This window comes from Athene noctua, chromosome 6, assembly GCF_965140245.1.
Source record: "Athene noctua chromosome 6, bAthNoc1.hap1.1, whole genome shotgun sequence".
Lineage (NCBI taxonomy): Eukaryota > Metazoa > Chordata > Aves > Strigiformes > Strigidae > Athene > Athene noctua.
In genome coordinates, this window is record NC_134042.1 from 25,806,445 (window position 1) to 25,833,128 (window position 26,684).

A 26,684-nucleotide genomic window follows, 5' to 3' on the forward strand; every position below is an offset into this window, starting at 1 on the left:
AAAGGAAATAACAGGCATTCTGAAAATGCATAAAACCTAAACCAACTCTTTTCTTTCTACTTATGCCAGGCAATAGGATCAGATTTCTTTCACTAGCCTCATTTTCTTTCTTTGCATATTTATGCCTATAAAATCCTTTAATTTTGGTTTCTCCGTCATTTTCAGGATTTATGCCTTTTAATCATTCAGTAAGGAGTGACTGTTGAGCAATCTGAGTCTCCCAGTCCTTCCGTTTGGTGGAAGTTCCAGTAGTTGTACAGCTGAGTATATGAATGTTTGTCTTTGACAAAAAGTCTGACTCATCATTTTCAGCTCATGAAGGAATATTTGGTCATAGTACTAATTTCATTTACATAGCTTGAAAAGTTAGTGGCTATCAGGTTCAAGTTTTCCATTGACTTAAATATTTAATTTCTATTTATTATATATAACTCAGTATTCAAGTCCAGTGGCTTTAGATGTTATGAACTTCAGACAATTCCATAATCCATTTTTCACATGAAGCTAGTAAAATTGCTTTTTATTAATGCAGCAACTGTCTTGTCCTAACAGCTTGTTAGAACACTTGCAGGTCTGTGTGCATTGTCATACACACATGCCCAAAATTTATCTTTTCAGAAATGTTTTTAATATTATTAATGTACAAAAAAAATCTAGATAATTTATAATAAAGAATAGCAATTAATCTAGTGAAAATAAAAAGAAAGTGAATTTCTCATATAATGCTCTTACACACTTGACAGTGCAGCAAGCTGAGGTAGATGTGCGGTTTGCAGGTAGAGGCAAGAGCAAGTATTTTTAAATTGCATTAAGTGTGTCCTGTTATTCCAGTGGGAATAGGTTAGTTTAGTATAGGGGCATCATGACTCTCTGCTTTGATAGGTTTTTTGGGTAGTGAATATTCCCTCTTGTTGTTTGAAATTCAAAGCTTTTGATATTGTACAAACACAAAAAAACCCCTATAGAAATTGAAGCTGTGTACTTGTTTAGACTGAGCAGAAAAAATAAATGATTAGCAGTAAATTAGATTTTGTCAATCACTGAATTTTGGGGGCTTTTATTAATTGGGATTACAGTTAGTTCCTCAAATGTGGCTCGACATTTTGTTCTGCATTTTTTTCAAATGTTTTTAATCCAACAGCATCACGTAGGAAGAGTAAACTACTGAGTTTGCAGTCAGCTTTGCTCACACTGCCAGGGCATGTATTGCTCATCCCCTTCATTCCTGTTTTGCTTTTTTTCCTATTCTGCCTCTTACTTCCATCCCTCTAGGGGTTCATTCATGCAGTCTTTTGCAGACAAATGAGAACATGCTTTGTCTGTGCTACAGACCAGCTTCAAACAAATACTAGGAAGCTATAGGTAGCAAGCGGTAAGTACTATTACATTTGAATCTGGTTTGGAGGAGCAAGGGCTTCCAATGTCCCCATACTCATCTGCAGGCAGATCTGTAACCAACAGTGTATTTTGCGGTGCTGCATGCATGTTCTGTTGCGTTTTGTTTGTTTTCCTTTATTGTTATTCTGCTGAGATCCCCTGTAAACCTCTGAGCTGATCAGCACAATTTGGCTAGTGGAGTGCTGAAAAACTACAAACAGCGGGAAGGAGTGCCCACTTGGCTTCTGCTGGGTGACAGGACTGATGAGTACACTGGTATAACAAGGGAAGCTACTACCTCCTTAGTCTTCCAGGTGAATCTACATCTTTTGTGCACTTACATCTTCAACATTTCTTTCCATAGTGTTAGCACTGGTACAGGATTCTCTAATGCTGTGCTTTCCCAGATCTCTGTGCCAATCCCCCGCTTATTAGAGGAAGCTATGAGAAATAGTGGCTGCCTGCAAAATGTGTTAGGTTTGATGTGTTTACTTGACTTTTTAACCACTCCCAGCTTAACATTGAATCCTGTTCTGCCTTTACTGTTTCGGGCTGTGACAGCATTATCTTCCCTTTACGTACCTCACAATCAATTCCCAACTTTAATTCTAGTGTCTTTATATTCCTTCTTCCTAACATTTGCTTTTCTTTCCCTCAATGTGAACAAGCTATTCGTTCAAGATAAATACATACAGAAGATCAGCTGTTCAGCTTTTCCCTATAGTGAAATATTCATCTGGGCTACTGAACTCGTTCTATTTTATATGGAAAATAACTTGTTTAGTATACTCAAGAACCAGAATCAATGGTGGTGATACCACTTGATGAAAGCTACAGCATTTTTTTCCAAAGCTTGCAAGGCTGTTTTACCCTTTCTCTGACGTTCCTTGTGCAGCCTGATTATTGCAAATGCTACTTACTCCCCTGTGTGTGTCTGCAGCATTGGTAATTAGTGCACAATACAATTTGCAGGAGGCATGAGGAAAAACAATGAAGTGCATTGATTAATATTGCCACTTAGTTTAACAGCAAGACAAGCTACCATGTACCAAGGCCTAAATTACTTGGGGGGAGGTGGGGGAGTGTCATGGCTCTACGGAGAATAAAGTGGTTTTTAAAATAAAAATTCGCTATGCCAACTGATCTGACAGTGTTCAAATTGTCTTCCCCAAAGCATTCAACTGACAGATTTAGCATGTTGACCAAAAAAAAATGCATTATAGCTTTATTAAATGAGTAAAAACCTCTAACCTTAATGCCCTTAGACAGAGTGCTTCCAATTCTCAGTGAAGGATGCTGCCATCATCTTCTCTTCTTACAAAGCCAGTAGGAAAAAATCCAGATCCTCTGTATTTTGCCTGATATTTCCCAAAATGCTGCTTAAAGTCTTGCTGTGGTGCTGCTTAGTCTTACCCATGTTCTTGAGGGAATTGACTCTGGATGAAAAAGTGTGCTGCAGAGGTAAGTTGCTTAAAGAAGCAACATTATAATTAATAAATGCCAACACAGGTCTAGTCACATTCTTAATTTTTTTTCCAGCTGCTGTAAATTACAGTTGAAGGCATAAAAATTCGCATCTTGATATGGCCTAAAGATTTAGACTGAAGTTCAGCTGCTAATGCAGGTGTTTACCTCATCATGCAGACATGTTTATTTCATTCTGTTTTTTTAAAAAAAGTAAATGATGACCTGTCATCTAGAGATCCTTGCTGCTTGTTTGCAGCTCATTCAGGATGTTTTAGAGAGGCCACTGAGGCTCTTCTGACCCTCTGTTACCAACTGCTGCTCTTCCATGTAGGCACCAGTAATACTGTTGTGGTGACCTGGGAAGTATTACATGTGACTATATGGCTCACGGGGTGATGGTCAAGAGCACAGGTACCCAGGTGGCATTATCCTGGATCCTGCCAGTAAGGGGAAGGGTATGGAGGAGTGAAATAGGTGAGGCCTTCTTCAGACAACTGGAAGAAGCCTCATATTCACAGGTCCTGGTCGTCATGGGGGACCTCATGGGGCGCTAATCTGCGGGAGAGCTGAGCACGCACACGACCAATGTGATCAAGCAATGCCCATTTGTTACAACTAAGAAAGCCCTTTTATAATGTTCTCCCGCACATGTGAGTAACATGCAGTACAAGTCCTCAAGACTGGACAGTTAACTCGGCCCGTGCTTTAAACCTTCTTATGATTGGATAAAAAGTGCCACATCAGCCTTGCCAGGCTTCCTGCCTTGTGTAACTTATTTCCGTCCCAACCACTTCCAGGGGTTGTTTGTCTCCCCCCTCATTCAGGGTCACATCCTTATCTCATTCTTGCTCAGCTGAGGCTCTTATCAGTCTTGTTCTCACGCAGGATTGCTCACATGTCCATTCTCTCGCAGAAAGCCCTCTTGAATCTCAACAATAATCTGCTGGAAGGAGGGTGCAAGTGATCCATGAGATTTTTGGATTCCACTGATGACAACTTCTTGACACAAATGACTGAGATGCCAACAAGGAGAGTTGGTCTGCTGCGCCTGATACTTACAAACAAGGAAGAGCTGATTGTGGATATTGAAGTCAGGAGGCAGCATTGGCTGCAGTTACCATGAGATGCTGGAGTTCAGGATCCTGAGAGGAGGGAGCAAGACAAAAATCAGGACCTCAGCTTTGGACTTCAGGAGAATAGACTTTGGCCTCCTCAGATATCTGCTTGGAAGAATCCTCTAGGATACAGGACTGGAGAAAAGAGAGATTCAGGAGAGCTGGTTGATATTCAAGGATCACTTCATCCAAGCTCAAAAATGGTCTGTTGTGACAAGCAGGAAATAAAGCATGGATCAAGCAGGATGTTGTTTTCCTTGACTTTGGTAAGGCTTTGGACTCTGTGTCCCATAACATCCTAATAGAGAAGCAAAGTATGGGTTAAATAAGTAAACAGTGAGGTTGATTGAAAACTGGCTGAATGTCTGCACCCAGGTGGTGGTGATCAGTTGCACAAAGTCCAGTAGGAGGCAGGTCACCAGTGGTGTACTCCCAGAGTGAAAAATAGGTACAGTCCTGTTCAATATCTTCAGTGATCTGGATGATGAAGCAGAGTATACCCTCAGCAAGTTTGCCAATGATACATAACTGTGAGTAGTTGATACACCAAAGGGCTATGTTTCCATTCAGAGGGGCCTCGACAGGCTCAAGAACTGGGCAGAGAGGAATCTCATGAAGTTCAGCGAGGGGAAATGTGAAGCCCTGCACCTGGCCAGGAATAATCCCATGTAACGTACATGCTGGTGCCAACTGATTGGAAAGCAGCTCTACAGCAAGGGATCGGGATCCTAGTGGACAGCAAATTGAGCATAAGCCAGCAATGCACCCTCATGGCAAGGATGGCAAACAGCATCATGAGCTGCATTAGGAAGAGCATTGCCAGCAGACTGAGGGAGGTGATCCATCCTCTCTGCTCAGTGCTGGTGTGGTCACATCTAGAGTGTGACATCCAGTCTGAGCTCCCTAGTACAAGAAAGAAATGAACTTACTGGAGCAAGTACAGCAAAGAGCCATAAAGAGTGGAGCATCTTATGTATGAGGAGAGGCTGAGACTGAGCCTCAAGAAGGGAAGGCTCAAGGGAGTGGATCCTACCAATAAGAGTAATACTTGCTGGAAGGGAATGAAGAAGAAGCCACCAGACTCCTCTTGGTAGTACCCATTGATAGAATAAGAGTCAATGAGCACAAATTAAAACAGGTGAAATTCCATCTGAATATAAGGGAACAATGTTTTACTGTGAGGGTGATCAAGCACTGGCACAGACTCCCTTGAGAGGTTGTTGAGTTTCTGCTTGTGGAGCTATTCAAAAGTCATCTGGACATAGGGGGTCACCTAGAACTGGTTGCCCAGGACTGCTTGAGCAGGGCGGCTGGACAGGATGCTCTCTAGTGATCCCTTCCAGCTGCAATGACTCTCTGAACTTTTTTTAAAGTCCCATCACTACAAGCAGTAAATTCAAAAACCAGGAACTGTGAAAATAAAAACTTGTTCAGTTGATTACTCTCACACTAAAGGGACAGAATCCTTTTTTTGATTTGTCACGGTGTAACTGTGGTAGCTCATGTTGTCTGATCTTTTTAGGATTCTGTAGTGAGAAAGTTTTCTTCTCCAGCTTTCATATAGGGTGGGCCATGGAGAGCACAGTAATTCTAAACAAGGAACAAAGGTTCATGGCAATCCAGTCACTGGTTATTGCAACAGATGTGTGCTTGAATCTTTCCACAGAATGCAACACATTTCACCTGAGACACTTCAGATATATATGGCTTACAGAAAATATTGATGCCCTGGAGAAGAAAGGGAGAAAAAGTTGTTATGGCAAGTGAAGCATTGTAGTTTGCTTTCATATATATATATATATATATATACACAGATCGCTGCATCCGAAATGGGTAGAAGTGTACAGGCCGATGTTTTATAGGCAGTTCTTTCTAATATAAATCAAATGGAAACACATTTCAACCAAGTGTATGGCTCCCTATAAAAAGCTTTGCAAGTATTGAAATTCAGACTAGGTTAGTTTTCAGATAGTACTAACTTGGAGAGATTCCAAATTTTGCCCTTATGTGTTGCCACTCCCCCAAGCTGGGGCACGTTCTTAGAATTCACATAGTGAATTTTTTAATGCACATTTCTTTAAAGATCTTTGCTACTTACTGTAGGGAGGAGCAATAGGTCGAATACAGTTTTAAAATCTAGCAGCACTTAAAAGGAAATCTTTGCTTAAAAACCTTCAGGATTTCAAGCCAGTGAACAACAGCATATGTTTACTCAAAGAATCCAGGTGGCTGTGGAGTGTGTTCAATTTCTGCATTAGCAGTGAAATGATCTGAGAAACACACATTTCAATCACAGTACTGAAAGCAGTGTTAGATTATACTTGTGAACAAATGTTTTATCCAGTTGTGGTCCCCACATGTGTATTTGCTCAGAATCAAAGAAACTGATAGGCTGCTGACTCTTGTTCCTCTAGTACAAAAATGAGTGATTATATTTTAGAGGAATGGTGAGAGTGGATTCAAGTGGATTTGTGCTGAAGTAGATAAGGAGAATACGGATGAGCAGCAGATACAATAACTTTTTCCTCAAGGTAGTAACAGGTAACTTTGTATGGGAACCTGTTGAACTGTCTCCAGCCAATCCACAAGTCATCTCTCTGCCCTCAGGATGTTTCCTGTGCCATGGGCTGTGCCTTTCCTTCTTCAAGGAGAGTAATATATTGCAGCAGATTTTACAGAGTCTTTAGTATTCTTGATTTGGAATCTCTGCTTTTGTGTCTTACATACAGCATGATACCTTGATACTGATTGATGTGTAGTTTCAGGTAATTTATAGTTTATTGCAACTATATAGACAGTTTCTTATTATTTTTGAGGATGAAGTAATAAGTTGGATCAAAGAATGCATATCATGTATTTTATCTAAAATGTTTGGAAACACTAACTTTATTAAATGAGAAAAATCTCCAGTGTTTGTTCTCTACTAATCTAAATGAAAGAATGAAGTATATATGCACTATTTTCCATTTGCAGCTTTTTCAGGCTTCTTCCTCCTCATTTTTAATATATTTCTATAATTAAAAGTTAACTTGTTCTTACTTTATGAAAGAACATTCATGGTATGTAGATCTTTCTTTCATTTAAATACCTTGATATCAGAAATATGTCCTAAAAATATCTAGTAGCCAAGCTTAAGAGAACTAACTATCACATTCAACATGTTAATCAGATAATTTTCCCCTTTGGCACCATTTGCACTTTACATTCTTCAAGTTCTTTAGTTGAATGAGCCTGTACCTTACACTCTCCAGGAGTGAATAATAGGGCCTTAAATTTGTTGTTCTAATTGCAGCTTGCTGATACTCCTTTTGTAGCCAAAACGGATTTGGAAAAGATCTCAGTATAAGAATCTGGTTTGCACCCTGCAAATTTCCCTGTCTACAGTAGAAATTCATCTTGTCTCACTAGGGTAGAGCTGATTTTTAGAAAAGGTAGGTAGATCATTTCCTAGGGTCAGCATTATTTTAAGCAGTCATTTAAGAGGAAGAGGAATTAGGAAAAGGTGATGAATTTTTCAGGTTTTCATGAGAAAAGTCCAGTAAATAGATTGTTAACTCCTACATCCATGCTCTAGGTAACACAGCTCTTGTTCCTTAGTGGGATGAGGAAGCTGTGAATCTGAAACTGTTTTCTCCTTTCTGCTACTAATAAGAATACAGCAAGCCATTTTCAAATGAGAAATCTCAAGTTTATGCTTCTTTCTCCAAAGGAAAAAATGTGTTTGCTTCTATTTCCAATTAGGAACACATATCCTGGAACAGAAAAAAGAAGACTTTTGTGTTGAGTTTCAGTTTCATCAGAATTCTCAAAAAAGCCCAGAATTTTTCATCCACGCAGAGGGTGAAGTGCTGAAAACTTCAGATTTTCCAGTAACTAGTCAAAGAGGAGGAGCCCAAAATTATTGTCATTCCGGTCCTGAAGAATCAAGGTAAAAACAAATACTCCTATATATAGTTTTTCTGGATTCAAATTACAGACACTATACATACTGATTTTTTGGTAAAGACAGGGAAGTTTACTTCCCAACCGAGAATCAACTTAGACTCACCATATCTACCTTTCTTCCCTTGTGGAATGCAGCACTGCACTACTGTATTCTCTAGCACTGATAGAAAATACGATCATGGCAGTGGTTTGTGTGGGTATTTCAATGATTGTGATCTCTCCAGAAGATTTTAAAAAAGCATACTGAACAGAATTAGGAAAGATGATCTAAAAGTCTAGTAGCATCTGTGGCTTTACACAACAAGCACAGTGTACTGTCAGTATAATTAGTGAGTAGGAGGCAGGAATAAAGCAGGGTGAAGTCTGGATGAGGGTGAAAGATTAGGAGCTGCAATACCTTGCAGGCAGTCTGTGACGGGAATCTGGAGAGGGCAAATACAGTTTTGAAAAGAAACTCCAAAGAGTTTATGCCGTTATTAATTTTAGTAATTTATTGTCATTAATTTCCGTACTGCACTATGGCCCTCTACTGCAGTCTTAAGAAGCATATACATGCATGCTGTATGTGACATAATATATGAAGTTAGACCCAGCTGACCAGAGAACACTCTACCAGTTTTGAGCGACTGACAGGCATTCTCAAACCCAAGTCTTAACTGAGAGTGACAGAGTTGCTTCTGAAAATGGGATCAAGGCTGCAAGATATGTTATGTATTTTGAAAAATATACTCTTAATTCTTTATCTGTCTGGCAGATTCTACACCTGATTTTGTTGTCAATAGTGTGATCTAGTGGTGAACCACTGGGCCAAAACCAGTTCATATTACTTTTCCATCTGTCTTGTTGCCTTTTTTTTTTGCATTAGGGCCTGAGGTATGCTATTAGGGCAATGCAGCCTGCACTAAAAGTCAAATATAATCCCGACTGCTTAAGTACAGTCCAGCACAGACTCAGCCAAAGACTGTGCTCTTACCCTTCACCAGTACCATTCACACTGGCGGTCAGGCTGGTCTTTAACACTGAGATTAACAGCAGTCAGCATGTTGAACCATCTCATCTGCAAATACATTACATGTACGATCCTAAAGCTATAGGCCAAAAACTCATTGTAGTAGATACTATATAAACTGTACAAAATCTGTCCTTCCCCAAACAGACTGCAATCAGAATATGATAAAATATCTTGATATAGAATGATTCAGGAAATGTTGAGTCAGTGTTGATTTGCATTGTAGATGATGGTCTTAATGTACCATCAGTGTGACTTCTCAGATTTTCTTTTAGACATCAGGAAAGAAACATTTGAGGAATCGACAGATGACAATGATGAGATGTATTCAAACTTGTTCATGGGAAACATCTCCTGATGTGGAAAATGCACAAAAAACCCTTGAGCTTTGTAATGTCGGCAATAGTATCAAGACATCTGTCACATGCAGTCTGAAACAGTACTAAATGAAATTTGCTAGACAGAGCAAAGAGAAATAGGCTTTGGAGTATCTTGAAAGTGAAGACAAGCAGCTCAAGCACTCTTCCACCCCACATAGAGTGTAATACACTAAGTACTTTTTTGATGTGAATCTCCCTGCTGTCTATGATGTGCTTTAGGTTGCACTGTAGTTTACCTGCAGAGTACAGATCTTGACTTCCTTCTTAACTGTGGAGAAAACAAATCCAATGGAAGCAGGTGAAGAGAGGGGTGGCTGAGTACAAACAACTGTCTACCTAAGAGAATGACTTTTTGGAGCAACAATAGCTTCCCTTTTCTTCCTAGGGTGTGAATTACACATAATGAAAATAATGTATACAGTAGAAATAGCTCAGAAAGTATAGCTTTCCATGGCTACTTTTAATACTCATTGGCCACAAAGCCTATAAACAGAAAACACTTAAGGAAGGCAAATGTTAAAAATATTTGCTAATCCCCCTTCTAATCCGTTCATCTGCTCATTTTGCTGCCATTTTACAAGTGAGATCTGTGAGTATCGATGGATTGCCAAGGACTTTTTAAAGTCTTACCTTGAAACTATTTTTCTGGCCATTGGATCTTGTCTTATTTTTCCCTGTCTATGGCTAAATAGGTTATCTTAAAACTGTGAGTGGTATACAGTATGGAATTCCTGTTGTCAGTTACACTATATACTATACTATACTAGAGTAATAGTATACTATATATATCCTATTATTATATATGTATGGAATATATAGTGTACTGTTATATATATATATAATAGTATACTATATATTTTTTTATATATATTAAAAAATACTATACTATATAGTATACTAGAATAATGCCATCACTTTAAATATTTCTTCAAGATAACTTCTAGGTCTTGTCTTCTGGATATTCTCATTTCACTTCATGTGGAATTGTCCATCCTACTGAGGAATTTGGTTTCTTTTAACCTGAGCATCAATTTGATCCCCAAACATTATATTACTTCATTGCTCCTCATGTTAAGCACAGGTTTTTAATATTTGCTTCCTTTGAGCATTTTCTGTTTATAGCTTCATAGCCAATTTATATTCATCTGTTTGATGACTTAGTACTTTGGTATATTTATGTACTATTCCAGATTTACAGGTTTTTTTTCAGAATTACATATTTAAGCAGTGATAGAAAGACATCCCTTTTACTATTTAATACATTTGTAGTGGTTAACAACTTTGAAAATTTATTTCTGTGTATTTTGTTTCACGGGGGTGGGGAAGAACTGATTTTGCATTATTTTTCTTTCTTTTTTTTTCCCCTCCTAAACACAGAAACATGGAAAGAATGGCTAACAGAATGGTCCCTGAATTTATATCCTTATGGAAGGATGCTGAAGATTTAGGTGGAAAAACAGAAACTGCATTCCTTTTGAAAGAATTGGACACTCTGAGAGCCAAAAATAAAAAGGTACAATTGAGATATTCGGATCACAGTATTTGCTCTTTTATGGTTGTTTTACAAAACATACATTTTAAACTGTTCCTAATTTAGTTTTGTTATTTATTTTAGTGCACCAATCAATAGTTTCCCTGTCATTTTTGATTCTTAGTATCTGCTTAACAACTGCTTCTCTGGAATTAAAAAAAATGTTTCATCCTACCCTTTGACAATTTTAATCACTGACATAGATTCTTGCACCATAGATGAAAAGCAAGGAGGACCAAAATCAAGACCAGGATTTCATTAATAGAATCTGGAGCTCATGCTTCTGTACATGTGGTCCAGAAAATAAATGTGCCCTGATACCTCCTCTTTTTTGAGGGGAAGAAAATTCCATCCTACTTGCACACTGCATTGTTTCTAGTGTTAGTAGCAGTTGCATGTGCCTAAACAACAGAAAAGTCTAGTCTTTGCATCAAGTGTCATTGGATATTCAGTGACAGATATCTGTCCAAGACCAGATTTAGTGAATTCCCAGTTAAAAGAAAGGCTTCAACATGTGAAAGAATAGGAGTTTTCTGTCTGATGTGCACATGAAAAATTATGCCTTTACACTGCAGTGTCTTTAGACTGTGATGTCAGTACTCATGGTAGGAAATAGTCTATTTGTGCAGACACCACCTGCATTATATTCCATGGAATTCTGAACTTCCTTAGTGAGAAGGACCACAGCTGGTGATATCTGAATAGAATCCCAAGTAAAAATAATTGTACACACATTGCTACTTGCCTTGCAGAGCAAGATAGGGCAAATGATAAAAAAGATATTTTTAATATTTGTCCTTTAATTAATTGAACTTCTGTTGTATTGCTTGGTGTTTGTATTTTGGGGGTAAGAAACTATTATTTAAAATTTTGTTGTGGTTAAAAGAGATGGTTAACTCTTTCAGCCAGATAAGAATCTTACTGTCCATTTGTCCAATTCAGCTTCAAGATAAGCTATCTGAAAAGGACAAGGAGCTGAAGACAATAAAACTGGACTTAGAACTGCAAGAGAGAGCTACAGAAGCTAAGATTGCAGAAAAGGTTGCAGGTACAGTAGGCAAGCGTTTAGCAGATGTCTGTGTGGCTCATACAGTACCCGCGGTTGCTATATGACGTGGCCTAGTGAATGTTAGCTTTATTTGCTAAAGGAGGGAAGATTTGACTTCTTTTTTATGTGTGGCTGTTTAGAGTTGCTTAGAAAATAGGTGGCTTTAACATCCTGGTACTGGTATTAGTAGGAGCTTTACCTGTATTCATACTGATTTGGGCATTAAATGCATTGTTAACACCATGTCAATCCAATCACAAAAAGGTTGTTTGTTTTGTTGGAAGGTCCTGAACAAACAAGGGGAAATAATGATTACCAGTGCCTCTACCTTTCAACCAGCAGTTCAAATACCACTTATTGTTTTAGCTCGTTCAGAGCAATACAACCCCCTCCCCCTGTATGGAGATAGTCATACATGCACCTCAACCAGAGACCCTTACTGTTCTTGAAAAATGTATTTTTTTCATAGTTATAATTAATTTTTGTCTCATGATCGTATGTCTCCAGTGTTTGAAGTTTACACAGATTTCCAAAATGAAAGGTTTTAAAGTTATAGTTGAAAGTGAATGCATGTTTATATTTGTTGTTAGTTGTTCTTTGAGAGGACATACAAGAATGGAGACAGTTTGTATTGTACAATTTTGGAAATTTCTGAAGTAATGAAGCTGAGTATTTTTATTATTGAAAAGTGTGTGTGCAGTGTACCTAGCAGATGAAAAACTCTGAGGTTTTCCTCCAGGTATTTCAAAGAAATTAGTTTGAGTGCTTTTATAAATGCATCTTACCATTTGTTCATAAATCAAGTGTAAGCTAGGTAAAATTGTGTCCTCATAGACTATGCACGCTTCATATAGTATTAATAGTATTAATACCTATACTCAAAATATTAGTACTGAAGGAAGGAGTAACTGTCTTCAGGAAAATGGAGCTGAAAATAACAGCTGAAAAAACAGATTACTATCTTTCCACGTAATTTCAATCTCTTTATTCTGTGTATATTATAGATGGAAGAGAAGGTTCCTAGATTTTTGGTGGTGGAGGAAGGGAAAGGCAAATCTAATCTACGTATCAGAAAACAAATTGAAATACAGGAATAACTTTATTCTTATTTCATTTTACATAAACTGCTTGTTTTATTTTCAGAAGAAAAAAAAAATCCACACTGATATCATAGTTATGTCCAGCAGCTGAAAGATAATGAAGATTGTTTGGGTTGAGTCCCAAGTTTTGTGTTTCTTCCTGGATATTTGCACAGAGTTTTACCTCTGTACCTATAATAGAGGAATATTCTCTTTGATATAGGTGTTCATTGCTCATTAAAACCTGGAAAGAAATGTGTGTTGAAGGGTGTGTCAAAATAATGTTTACTTTTATTTTTATGGACACAGTTGAAATCTTTGTTAGTAAATAGTTTTCTCCTACACTACTGTTTAAACTTTCTAATTATGTCTTAAGCATAATATTCTCTTCAAAACACTATGGCATGAATATGGATATAATAGTGAACATAGTTATTACTTTTTAAAGGAAAAATAAGCCAAATTTTAAGGAGAGCTACAATGTGTAATAGGGATGACCTTTAAAAAATACCTTTTTTTCTCACTTTACAAGTTCAGGAAGTATAAAATCCTTTAAATGCTGAGAGAGAGGGCAAGAGGCTCCTTACTACTTAAGCTGTTTGCCAAAAGGAAGCATCGTTAATATTTCATGGGTTTTTTGCTTCCTGTCTTACAGTTCTAAGAATGTTACCAAGTTTTGATAAATGTTTTAAAATCTGGAATGATGTGAACCAAACTGAATTTGTGGAAGTCTATGTGTCTCTTTCTCATAAGAGCCTTGGGGAGAGTTCTAATGGACAAGCAGAACCTAATAAAAAAGACTCAGTGTGTTTAAGGAAAAACTTTTTCCCCCTTGTGTTAAGTCCTTTGAGTAGAGGAGAACACATGCTGCTGTGATTTTATGTTGCTAGTTAATGTTTAATTACTGCAGTGTATAACACATGGTAGAGTCAAGCTTCTAAATATGGGTGTTTACATTTTTATTATTACTTGGTACTGACTTTATGATAAGAAAATTACTCCACAAAATTATATTGTAAAAAACATCAGAAAGGTACACCATAAAAATGTTATCTACTTTGAGGAATATTGCAATTCCATTTTAAAATGTAACCCTCTAACTGATGGGTTTTACCTGAACAAGTCCCATGGAAAGAACAGAAAAACTGAAGTCAAAGGCCATTTTAAAATGAAGCTACAACAGTCTTCATAAACAAATAACCCAAAGCTTGACACTTCATGATTTTTACTTTGTTCAGAGGAAGAAGTGAAGAGAAAAAGTGTAAATCTGTGAAATGCTTCATGAGAGAATAAGAAAAAGTAGAGTTAAGGCAGATGATATCCATGATGGAAGAGAATGTTTAATATTGCAAGCAGTAAATTAACATATTTTCAGAAGGTGTTGATTTAAAAATTTTACCAACCTGGAAAATGGATTTTAGAACTTCCTTGGGTCCCTATCTCTGTGTCAGGTAGCTGTGGCTAAGGAAAGTTAGGGAATTCACAGTTTTGCTTGCAGGCTTTTAAGCACTGGAGACTATTGTTTCTGGTAGTCATAGCAGCCACAGGTTCCTGCTGTTTCTTCATTATTCTTCTGTTGGATTTACTCTCATTATAAACCAGTGTCAGAAGGTACCATTAATTTCACTACCTGTCACGAAGAGAAGAACAGAGGTGGAGGCAACATGGGGAAAATCAAGGGAAGAGCACATCATAAAAGAACTGAGACTAGGATAATGTAAGCAGAGGAGAGAACACCATATGATAACTGGATATGAAGACTAGCCAAATCTCAAATTCTGGGACAGCAGAAATTTCATATGTTAAATAGAAAAAGGCATGGGTGCACTCTGTGGGAAGGGAAAGGGGGAAGAAGCACACATCTTCTGAGGACAGACTGGAAGATAAGGGTGGAGGCATTGCAAAGGAGTAAGTCTTCAGCAGAACTGGCAGAGAGAACAGAACTCACTGGATGGACATAATAAGTGACTTCATTTTTTCCTAACAGAATAATTCTACAGGGGGTATATAGGAACTTTTAGAGGAAAGAGATAGTTGAGTGTAAGTGAGAATTGTAGAGCATAGTGGTAGCCTGTCTAGACTAGAAAAAATATCAAAGCCCTGGTCTTCTCACAGTGACTCCCACCAGTACTGCTACAAGATATGCCATAGTTGGCACCAGAGCCTCAGCTCATGGAATATTTTTGTTGCTATCACAGTGCTATATATTGCGACTAAGAATAATTTGGAAATAAAATACAGTAAAAAATATTTCTCCTTAAATCTTGTGTGTGTGTGTGTGTGCCAATATCTAATGGTAATGTTACCAAAATTTAATTTTTTTAAAAAATCATAGTCAACTCGGTAGGAAGAATTAGAATGAGTCCAACCCTACTAGGTCTGTTAGTTGTGACACACTACCTTTAATGCCTGAAAACTATTAGCATTTGCAGATACTCTCTGAAAGACCAGGGTAATGATAGAAAATATAGGAAAGACACAGATAGAAATATAGGAAAGCAGTACTTCGGATACTGTTTTATATGTTATACATCTTTCAGTCTCTTGGAAAGTATGGCAGTATACCTACAATAAAGTCCCTTTTTTCAGGTCTTGTTTTTACAAAAATGTTGAGAATTAACATTTGTGGTATTTTGGACTTCTTGAATATGGTATGAAATGCTCGTGAACATTATTTGAAGCTTCCTAAATTAACTCGGAAAATAATTACTGAATGCATATGCATTAGTTTTAATAGCAAAAGTGAAAACAAATATCCAAGTGGCTATTAGCTTAGAGTAGAGTTAATTTGATTTAATATCCCATAAAGTAAGAGGTAATAAGTAGTCTTGCCAGTAATAAACTTTGGGTGTCAATAACTTCCATCACAGAAGAAAAGTATTTTCCATTTCTTCAAAGCTCATTTTAGAGTCCCTTTTTAGATGTTATTTTTCTTTCTTGCATGTCATCCATTAAAGATTAGCTGTTGAAGGTTGGAGCATGGAGAGATTATGAATGACAGAACAACTCCTGCAGAATAATAATCAGTTTTTGGTATTTAATGCTGTTTGACTTTTGCAGACACATTTCTTATTAACCTTTGGTACAAACAGAAATCCAGGTTCCCGATAACTCATGGAGAAGATGAATTCAAGATCCTCTTCCAATTAAACTGAAATAAGGCCAATATTGGGTTTTAGCCAAAAGAACTCAATAGTTCCCAACCCTTGTGTTTATAAACCTAAATATGAATGATATTTTACAGTTTAAGTAGGTAATGCATATACTTCCCTAACTCAGTTTTCTGTGCATAATCCATTTGTATATATAGTCTATATAGTTCTTAGGGGGTTTGTCCTATTAATGCTTCATTATGCAAAACTATTTCCTGAACAGTTTTTCAAAATATTTCCTGGTAAATAACAGAATTTTGAAGATAGCTGTAGAATTTGAATCCTGTGTACAGGAAGGTAGACAATCCATCCAAACAACAGGAAAAAAACCCAACAAGATGAGGGTGTTGTGAGTGAGAACATCTTGGCTTAATTTTTTACAGCTTAATTGGAAACAATTAATTTTACCTTCAGATTGTCAAAAAGTTGCATGCAGATCTTTCAAGTACACTAGACAATGAGCTGTCATAGGTTAAAATATGAATTACTAAGCTATTTATGGGTGGAGCTTGTATGTAAAAAGCAAGCCAGTATCTTCTGCATATTTTTATGATTAGTCTGGCCCTTCTCTCTTCCCCACCACAGTGCTAGATGAACATAAAGAATTGGGTTTTATTCAGGAATAGAAAGGTTCTGCAAATAACCTGCTTATTGGGATATTACAAAAGCTTTTCTTTAACCTGTCAAATTATAACTTGCAAACTTTAATGCAACATTCATATTTTCCCCCCTAAAGTAAATATCAAGCATCAATAATTGTTCACTGAAAAAACGTTTAACAGCATTATGGTTGAATTTTGAAGTCAGCTGTGTTTAGTGTATTAGAAGCAAAGGCTTAAGTATTGTACAGGGATTGGCTTTCACAAGAACTGCCTTGGGGTCTGTCTATAATACTCTCTCCTATTCTTTCCCACTGTATTTTTTTTTAATTGAATTGAGATCTGAGTACACAAAGAAAACCCTATGCAGAGCTGCCAGTAAGCAACTTTAGCCTTTTATTAAGAACTGTTTGTAGCATTGGAAATGTAGGAGCAGATAAATGCTATGCACTAAATACATACAACAAACACAAGGCAGTAAAGAAGTCACTGTGTTCTATCAGTGTTTGTTCAGATTGCTTTATCTATAAAGTCACATTTAGGTGTAAATGACTTATAGTCTATAATTCGTGGTATAGACCAGTGAAAACTTGTAACTAGTTTTCCTATGATCTTCTTATCATTATTTTGCTTTTGTTTTTCAGTTACAGGTCATAACTGAAAGCAAATGAATGATAACTTTCAAAAAAAGAGCTAGGAACTTAAGTTGTGTGTTTCGTAATAGAACGTTTCAGCACTATTTTTAAGTTGACAGTCAGCCCTGGAGCTCATGGTAGTTTGCCATTAATGTGAATGAGAACTGTGTAAGGGCCTTAGGCTTTGAACATTTCTAGAGATTATCTGCATTTTGTAACATGTATGTGCAGAGACCAACTAATGACACATTTTAAAGGCTCTCATAGCAATGCAGTAAATCTTTTTGTTTGTTTGTTTATTTGGCTATGACAACATTGACCTCTTAAGAATTGTGAGCATAGTCATTAAATCTAGTAGAAAGAAGTCTCAGAGGATTTTGATTTCTAAAATGACTGTATAACAAATACAAACATGTTTATATTTCTGTAAGGAGAACAAGCATATATCCATGTAGTTAAATAACATTTAACAATAGCAGCACATGTGGAAATGGCAAGAATAGTTCCCAAGCCCTCCTGTGATTAGACAGAGATCCAGCAATGGTGGACAGGAATGGGAGGACTGATGAAAATGAAAAGGCAGGTAGTCACTGCACCTCTTTTCCCAGTATACTTCCTTAATTCCTCACATTCATGTAGCTGCTACTCAGAAATCCAAAGTGAAAACACAACAAAAATACCTAAAAAGCTTTGGTTAAACCTCTCTGTAGGATAAATTTCAGCTGACAGTTTTTTCATGGAAGCAACTGAGCAAGATAAACAAGAACCTAATTACAGGAATCTTGAGTTCTAAGTATGACTTGGCCAAGCAAGTTCTTTCATGTTTCTACTTTTACTTCAGAATTATATACATCTCCAAAAGGCAGAAAACAGAAAATATTCTTTGCTTCATTTTTCTCATGAGTTCAACATTCACTCCTATGTTAGAGCTGTATACCTGTATGAAACAGAAGTTGAATCATGCATCAAAAAAATTTGAGTCATTAATGAGTATTATTTCAGTCATTTCCTGAATATTCAAGATGCTCAGAACCTTTTCTGTGAAAACTCATCAGCTCATTTGTATTTCTTGTTGCTGTCATGGTGCGAGTAACTAGTAAAATTACTTTGAGTATACCAGAATCAGTGCCAAAGAAAATCTCAAGTCACTTACAGTTCAGCAACCACTGATCTTGAGTACTAAATCTTAAACTGCAAAACCCCAACCTTCTGCAACAATACATTGTTATTAACAGAAAAGCTTCTCACCATGTCTTTATTTTGGAAATAACTGATCACTACAACTAGTGCTTGTTACAAAAACAATTAGCAAAATTTTAATTGTACTCTTTCTTGGGTCACTTTTTTTCCACATAGTCCAAAGCCAAAATCAGTATTTCATCACAGTTGTTAATGTCAAACACCTTGCAAACTCCAAAATATTGTTATTATTTCTGTGAAACTGACTTATCCTGAAACCCAATTGATACAGTGTTATAATATTTACTGTATCTTCTGATATAGAGGTGTAAGTAGTGATCTCATCTTTTCTTTATAAGGTCTGGCCTGTATTCTGGATTTTACATTTTTTAATTAGTAACATGAAGTGATTTCTGCCACCATAGATGTTTTAAGTCCTAAAAATGTCTTCTTTCTTGCCTCTCCTATTCAGTGTTTTTATTTACATGGATGACCTATAGGAAATCAGCAAACAGACTTTTTTTTCCTTGGGAACTGTGCTTCCCTCCCTTCCCCTAAAGTTCTGTTGTTTGGAAAATCATGAACCACTGTTTAAACTGGAATGATTTCCAACATACCTTCTCACTACTGCTGTATTTAAAGGTAGTTTAAAAAGTGTAGAAGATAGGTTTGCCGAAAATCGGGTTCAACTAAGAAAATATGTACACTGCTTTGACTCAGTAAACTCATACTCGGTATGGTTCATCTTCTTCATATTTACTTTTGCCCATATTAGAAAACAATTAGCTTACTAAACAAATTTGAGTATTTGGGAAGAAAAAATCTACTTTGAGTCTCTCTCATTTGACTAAGAATTACATGATATTTGATAAGCTTGTTTAAAAATGGACATATCCAAATATTATTGTAAACACCCATTGATTTGTTTTACCTGCAATATAAGTATTTTACTTAGTTGGCTTACATAGTAGCTAATAATATTTGTTAATGTAATTTAACTGCTGTGAACCTTTACTGAACAAATATTGAAATTTATACAAGTCAAAGAAAGAGAATCTCTAATGACTTTTGTAAAAGCTTCCATTTAATAGTTAAGGAGAAAAGTTTATATGACATACCAGATGCAATTAACAGTAGATTTTACATTTAATAAAAAGAAAGAAGCATATGTATTTGCTTTATTCATTCCATCATAATTTGCATTAGAGCTGTGGGTGTTTAATGAGCAAATTCCAGCTAAAATGCTATATTGATTTTCTAAGTGAACTTTGTAATAGCTATCTACCTTACAAAAGCTCTCTGTTTACAATTGTTTTCTTTACTAAAAACTAAAAATGTTTTAGAATTGATGAGTTTAGCATAATGATTCTTTTAAAATAAAGAGCTCTTTTAGAGTATGAAGGGGTTTTAGTTACAAGGAGAAAGATGTTATTAAATTATTCCAAAGCAAATAAAGTGTATGCAACTAAATAGTAATGTCATATTTGTAATATGTTTGCAAGCATTGGAAAATAATCCTTTTTATTTAATTTAGCACTACGGGATTTAAATATTTTAACTCTTGAATGTCATTATATGTATATGAATTAGTAAATGACACAATTCATTTTTGCTTAATACTTGACTATTCATTTTTGTGTGTCATTTTCTTGCTTGAAACATGAGTTCTATAAGAATTTGTGTTTCTTGTTGGTCAGGCCTCAAGATAAACAGGATAGGGTTGGTTGGTGCACCACTGGAAGGTCTCCAAGAAAAACCTCATGGTGTCGACCAGAGCAGTTAGTGACTAAGTAGCTGGATCATTTTTTTCATTGGATCAGGAATTAAGTCAACGTGCCAGTGTGGGGCTAGTATTTTGCTCGAAATGCCATATCTTGAATGGGATTTGGGAGCCTGACTTGTTACTCTCAATTAATCTTTGCCTTGTTATTTTTAAGAAGCATAGGGATGATAATCTGGATATTATTTACTCTTTTAATATGGAGGATTTTTATGTCACACATTCTCACAGATTTTTCACTGGACACCTTATACTTTGCATACTTTCCTAAATACGACACAAAATATTTTGTTTTGCTGCTGCTGTACAGCCCAAAGGTGAATGTATTTCAGTGGTTTATTTGAAGAATCCTGTGATCTTTATGGTCCTGAACTTGTGACTCATCCATCTGAACAGTGAACCTTAATGTTAACATCATACTTCAGACTACATGCAATTGTATAACTTTATAATATTCCATATAATATTAAAAAAAGACATTTGTAAAATATTAAAGAGTCAGAAATGTATAGGCATTGGATAACAGAAATGTCTGACATAAACTGAGGAGAAGCTTTGACTGGTGAAGGAAGCAGGTGAGCTAGCCTTCTGTAGACCATTAAAATTAGTTAGATAAGGTCTTCGGGTATTTTTTAAACTTGTAATTTCTTGTGGTCAGTGTCAGTATTGCTACATGGTATTAAAATGCCATGTAGCTAAGTATCTTTTTTAAAACTTAGATTACCATGCAGGCATTTTACATTATTTTCTACACTCTCCCTAATCTGTTTGAATATGAAAAAATTAACTTGATATATTGCTTTTAAGAAATAGAAGCAAAAGTCAAATGCTTGTAATTGATATGGAACTACTATATATATATATTTTTTTTTAATGTAGTTGGTGGATCTATTCATTGGGATATTTACTCCAATGCCTTAATTTAGTGGAAGGATAAGAAAATAACAAGAAAGAGTTGCTCGGTTTAAGTTACTTTGCCATAGCCAATTGTTAAAAAACAGTATTTTGTAATGGACCTTTGGGTGGGGGAAGGGTTCAGTGTTCAGTTAGCCTCTAGGCTGCTATCATGAATGGTAAGATTTGAGATAATCAGCATTTTTAAGTAACTTTTTAAAATATCTTTTTCTGAATGTTTTCATACCTTTACATATACATTACTTTGCTTTAAGAACAAATAAGCAGCAATCTGGTTTTAAAAAGCCTGTATACTCATTATTACCGCTGGTTATAATTACACAGAGAGGGAATTATATATGCCAAAACACAGAGTCTCTAAGTGTACTTGTATGCTCACGATCTATTGTAGCAGTAGAAAATTGTGGTTTTTCATGCTGATGTGGGTATATCATAAGGTCTGACAGAAGAAGGGATGCAGCCAGAGACCAGAAAAAAAGTTAACTAATCTGGAAACTAAATAACCCCAGAACAGTAATAAGTACCAGTTCTTCAGTTATTTTAGACAGCTTTCTATTCATTCCAGCAATTGTTTTCATTATGAAAATTACATGATGTTTCCACTTGCAACTGTATGGAATGGCTTCTCTGTGCAGTGCATCTGGCATGATGCTAGATAAACTGATGTTTACTATAGTTTTTCCAGTAAATTACAAATACAGATAGGTAATAATTTGTCGCACCGAATTAAACTACTCGTGTATGCCAGATCCAACTGGGACATAGCAGTTGCAATGTAGTTTACCCACGCAGTCAATACTGAGGCACTAGTTTCCCTGCCATCACAGGTCTCAGCAACCTAAGTGGAAGTCTGGTGAGCTGAAACGCACAGCCCACCTCCTAAAATTTGTTCTTGTTGCTGAGCCACCTACCTTTGAGGAGATTGGATTTATTCTTTGCAAGTGCGGCATATTTATTCCTGACTGCTTATCTGTGCACATGCAGTTTTGCAGCTGCTTTACTCATACTTTAGTTTTTACATTCCACATCCGGAAAAGCTTTCTTGGTACAAACTGGAGAAATAAATCTTCAAGAAAAAAGACACTATTCTTATGGAACAAGTAAATATTCAAATAGAAGAGAATGAAATCAGTGTTTCTTAAATTTTGAGTACATTTCAAGATTTGTGCTTCTGATGCTGAGTTTATCTTTTTTTTTGCTGGGACACAACTTGTTACAGCTCTGGCCTGATGACTAGTCTTGCAGCTCCCTTGCACGTTTATGTGAGAGAAGGGACTGCACTTCCAGAAGTAACATTTACCCTTTCCCTGTCTTCTTTCATCCAGTCTGCTCTTATTGTTCAACCTGAAAAAAATGCTTCCTTACTCCTCAGTAACACTCTTCTCCCCAGCTTGAGGACAAGAGGTTTGCTTTCCTAGTTGAACATCTTTTTCTTTTCATCCTTCCGCTCATCTTCCATCACTGGTGATCTGAGCTGCTTGTGAATTGTATGGAAACTTACTGGGTTTTGTATTTCAGTTGGTTGAGGAGTTTGGGGGTTTTTTTTGGTACGGATAAAACATATTTTGTGCCAGCAATATAGCTGCTACCAAAATGTAGTACTATGTTGCTATTGTTCCATTCTGTGAAGAACCATAAACTGTTTTATGTTAGATCACACTGTGGAGTTTTTGTACAATAATGTACAAAGGTGAAGTAAGAATAAACTGACATATAAAGGCAACAAAAGTGATGTCAATTGAGGTAAGAATGGAAGGATAAAAGCTCTAGTCTAAAGTGTAGAGGGAGGAAATGTTTCTTTGAGATCTTAATGACTTAAGCGGTGGTTTGGAGAGGAGCAGAGAGTTCTGAAGGGGCTAAGGAAGCCCAGCAGCAATGGCTTAATACAGAAGGTTCCTGAGAAATAAATGCCAGAATTTGAAAGAGACTGTAATATGGTGTTAGGAGACTATGGCTTAACACCAGCTTGGCAGACTAGAAGAAGGGGAGCATGGAGAATTCTGGAACCTACAGATCTCAGCTGAGTTTTTTGGAGGTGCCTGTGACAACTGGAGAGGATACAGTCCTCGATCTTGCAGTGACAACGGTCTTACTATAGCATCCTGAAAATCCCTAGACATTTTGACTGCAGGGTTTTAGGATAACTGTGAGGAGAGATTTGCAGTATTGAAGAGGGAAATGATGAAAGTATGAATAAAGATTTTAGTGGAGACAGGGTCGAGGTAAGGATTCTGGCGGTATGCCAGAGATGGTGTTAGGCATATTGACGGGGAGAGGCAGGGAGAAAATGTAAGCTCAGGATGAGGAATGACTTGAAGGTGTTAGTTTGCTCCCAAGGATAGACAGTAAATCTTAGTTTATTGGCACCTAATGCTCCAAGGTCCATGTATGCCATAACAGATAATATAACAGTATATTACACAATAAAGTAAAGGCTTGGCAGAGAAGGAGATATAGATGCCAGCTGTGCCACTCTTGTGATACCAGAGACAGACTATGAAAATATTAGAATTTTTAATATCTAATAACAGTGTGCCACCCTGATAGGAAGCAGTGTGACGGTAGAAGTAGTTTTAATGGATCATTACTTTTAACTCTGTGTCCTAGAAGAAACCTATTAGTCTCTTGTATGATCCTGAGCTTTAAGAATTACTTTTCCATTACGCAAGTATTCAGAATGCAAAGCAAATCGCTTCCTTTCCCTGTCTGATTATACAGGGGTGAATTTGAAAACACATAGCTTTATTGCATTCCTTTAAGTATTCATTTTAGCAATCAACAGCAATTTAATGTTGCATCTGAAGAGTAATACAGACCTTATCCAGAGTAATCTGAGGTCAGTGGAGAAATGTTGATTTTAGGAGATGCTGGTAAGTGCATCTAGTAGCATCTTTCCCTGTCAAACTTTGTTAAACACACTGGTTACTTTTGCAGCTCTGGTGGAAGAAGTTTATTCTGCTCAACGGGAACGTGATGAGGCTGTCATGGCAAGGCTTAGGTTAGCCAATGAAGAGAGAGATGAAGCATTTCTACGTGTCCAGCGTTTAGAAGAGTCTCTCAAAGAGTAAGTATACATTTCCTGCCCTATGCAAAAAAGGTTGTTGTGTCAGTCTGTTGCTTTCATAAACTGCTCTACAGTGGTTATATAGGAATAAAGTTAGCACAAACTTCTCTTTGACAAAATACCAGGCTAGTGCTAGTCTTACTGTCCTATTGGTTATGTTAGCCATCCTATAAGACTGTATTTTTCTCTGGACACTGAGAGCAAGATGAATAATTTTGATCACAAAAATTAAAAATATAGTCAGAAGCATTATTATTGATTTATTCAGGGATAAATAAGACAAATGTGTTATAGGGATCTTTTGACACAGAGTACCATAATGTCAGTCAGAAGTTGCGATGTGTAGGAAATCAATCAAGCCTTTAAGCCCACTAGACATTTCATGCAGCAAAATTTCTACTAATGATGTGGGTGACATAAGTAAAAATACATGGGTTTTTTCTATCTTTAGTGTAGGAACAGTTTGTAAGGAAATAAGGGTATAATTAATACTTCATAGAGTTTTATGTATGTCATGTTAACACAACAGAAATAGGCAATCTCAAGTTAAACAGAAATGTCAGGAGAGGAAGATCAAGAATAGTTCATAGGCAGCTTTGAAGCTACAATTTGCCTCTCCATGTAATCCTCCATCCAAGCTGTGGTCATCTTGGTTACCATCTGCAGTAGTTCCATAAAGGGTAGTCCCTCAAAGTCTAGAGTGGCTGACAAATTTATCCTATTTTTCTTTTCTGCAAAGACAAATACAAAGCAAACAGAGAAGTTTTGCATGGTAGGAGACTGAATAGGTGGAGCTGTTAGTTAATTGAATGGCAGAAAATTATGTTTTAAATAATTGATTCTACTAAGAACAGACTTTCCTCTTTATAACAGAGAACCAGTCATCTTCTTTTGGATATTTTTGTAGGTAAGGCCAGAGAATGTTATCTAAATAAATTTCAGTAATCTGCACATAGTTTGTGCACCATTACTCTGTGGAATTTACAAGTTTCTAGAGTTTGTCACAGCCCGTAAGTATGACTCAACAGCAGTATTAGGAGGTTCCACTCCCACGGGAATTAGTGCACAATTTATTAGAGTAAATGTCTCTACAGAGGCCATGCATCTGAAATCTTGCTTTGAGCTGCAGTCTCTGAGAAAATTACAAGTGTGCTTTAAATTCCCATAAGAGGCATCATAACTGTGAGCCTTACTCCAGTCTTGCCAGTTTCTCCTGTTACTCTTCTAATTTTGTATGTTCCAAGAGTAAAGAAAGCAAGAGAGTTTTATATGGCCCCAAACATCAAAGGAAACTGTGTATAAGTTGTTAGCATAAACTCAAGATCTTTGGAACTACTATGATCTTTAAGGTCCTTTCCAAACCAGACTATTCTATGATTCTATGAACAAAATCCTCAGGCAGATTGCAAGCTGGCTTGTGCCTCCCACAGAGCACAAAGATGTTTCTGAAGGGTTCTGAAAAATGTTACATGCTTTTATTTTCATTGACAGCTTTAGAGTGAATCATCAGAGCAGTAAAGGAAAAATCCCAATTGACAAAAGCCACAATGGTAGAGAGCCCAAAAGCTTAATTTCTTCCCACTATAAAGTTTGTTAAAGTTCGTTAATCATCCATGCAGCAAGTACTTAATGGTAATGGATTACTGGGCATTAATTGCCATATGCAATCCCCTGCAGGGAAGAAAAACTCATTCTTTATTTTCAAGTAATCATCATGATCACTGCATCAGATGTCTTAATATCTGCCTCTTTCCTTACCTTGCTACCCATTCAGCCAAAGTGCAAGTTTGATAGGAATACCTTAAGCTATATCAGAAAATGTAAGAAACTTCAAAGGTATCTTGCTCTGTTCCATCACTTTCTATTCAGCACTAGCTCAGCCCACAGTGACTGTATCCATTTGTGAACCTGACCAAGGTCAAGCTGACCACAGCTCTTCCCTGACCCATATCACTTCTCTATGTGACAGCACCTTCTAGATAATGTGGTATTTTTTTTAAAAAAAAGCAATGGTATGCTACAGGGAAACATTTCCTGTTGTGATTATTGGTTTATGGGGTTCTGTGGGGGTTTTTTGGGAAGAAATTTCTTTGCTGTCTTTGAAGTCTTTGGACATTACAGAACCAAGAAGGCAGGATTGCCTCCAACAAGCTCAGCTGTTTTTCTCTGGTCCACTTATTCTAAGTTTACAGGATGCTTATTCAAGCAGCCATACACCTTGCAAACAAGGAATGGTTGAGTGGAGCCAAGATTCCTGCCAGAACACCAGCCTGGCTCCAGCACTCAGACTTTTCAGAACATTGGGCATCTTTACTAACTGTGGTAACATCTCAGCTGAGGTGACAAGAAACATATTTCTGTATCTGCCTGCATTTTGCAATGGGAGGAGCAAGCCAGGATTGTGAGTGA

At 36.8% G+C, this 26,684-nt stretch overlaps 1 protein-coding gene across 1 annotated transcript in view; it reads left to right on the forward strand.

Annotated features, from left to right (window-relative positions):
- The window catches only part of MIPOL1 (mirror-image polydactyly 1), a 186,762-nt gene that overhangs the window by 40,678 nt on the left and 119,400 nt on the right, over window positions 1-26,684 (forward strand). Inside the window, exons 4-7 of the mRNA XM_074909904.1 lie at window positions 7,701-7,887; window positions 10,671-10,806; window positions 11,767-11,872; window positions 24,146-24,275. Coding sequence (XP_074766005.1) covers window positions 7,701-7,887; window positions 10,671-10,806; window positions 11,767-11,872; window positions 24,146-24,275 — 559 coding nt within the window. The remainder of the gene's footprint in view (window positions 1-7,700; window positions 7,888-10,670; window positions 10,807-11,766; window positions 11,873-24,145; window positions 24,276-26,684) is intronic.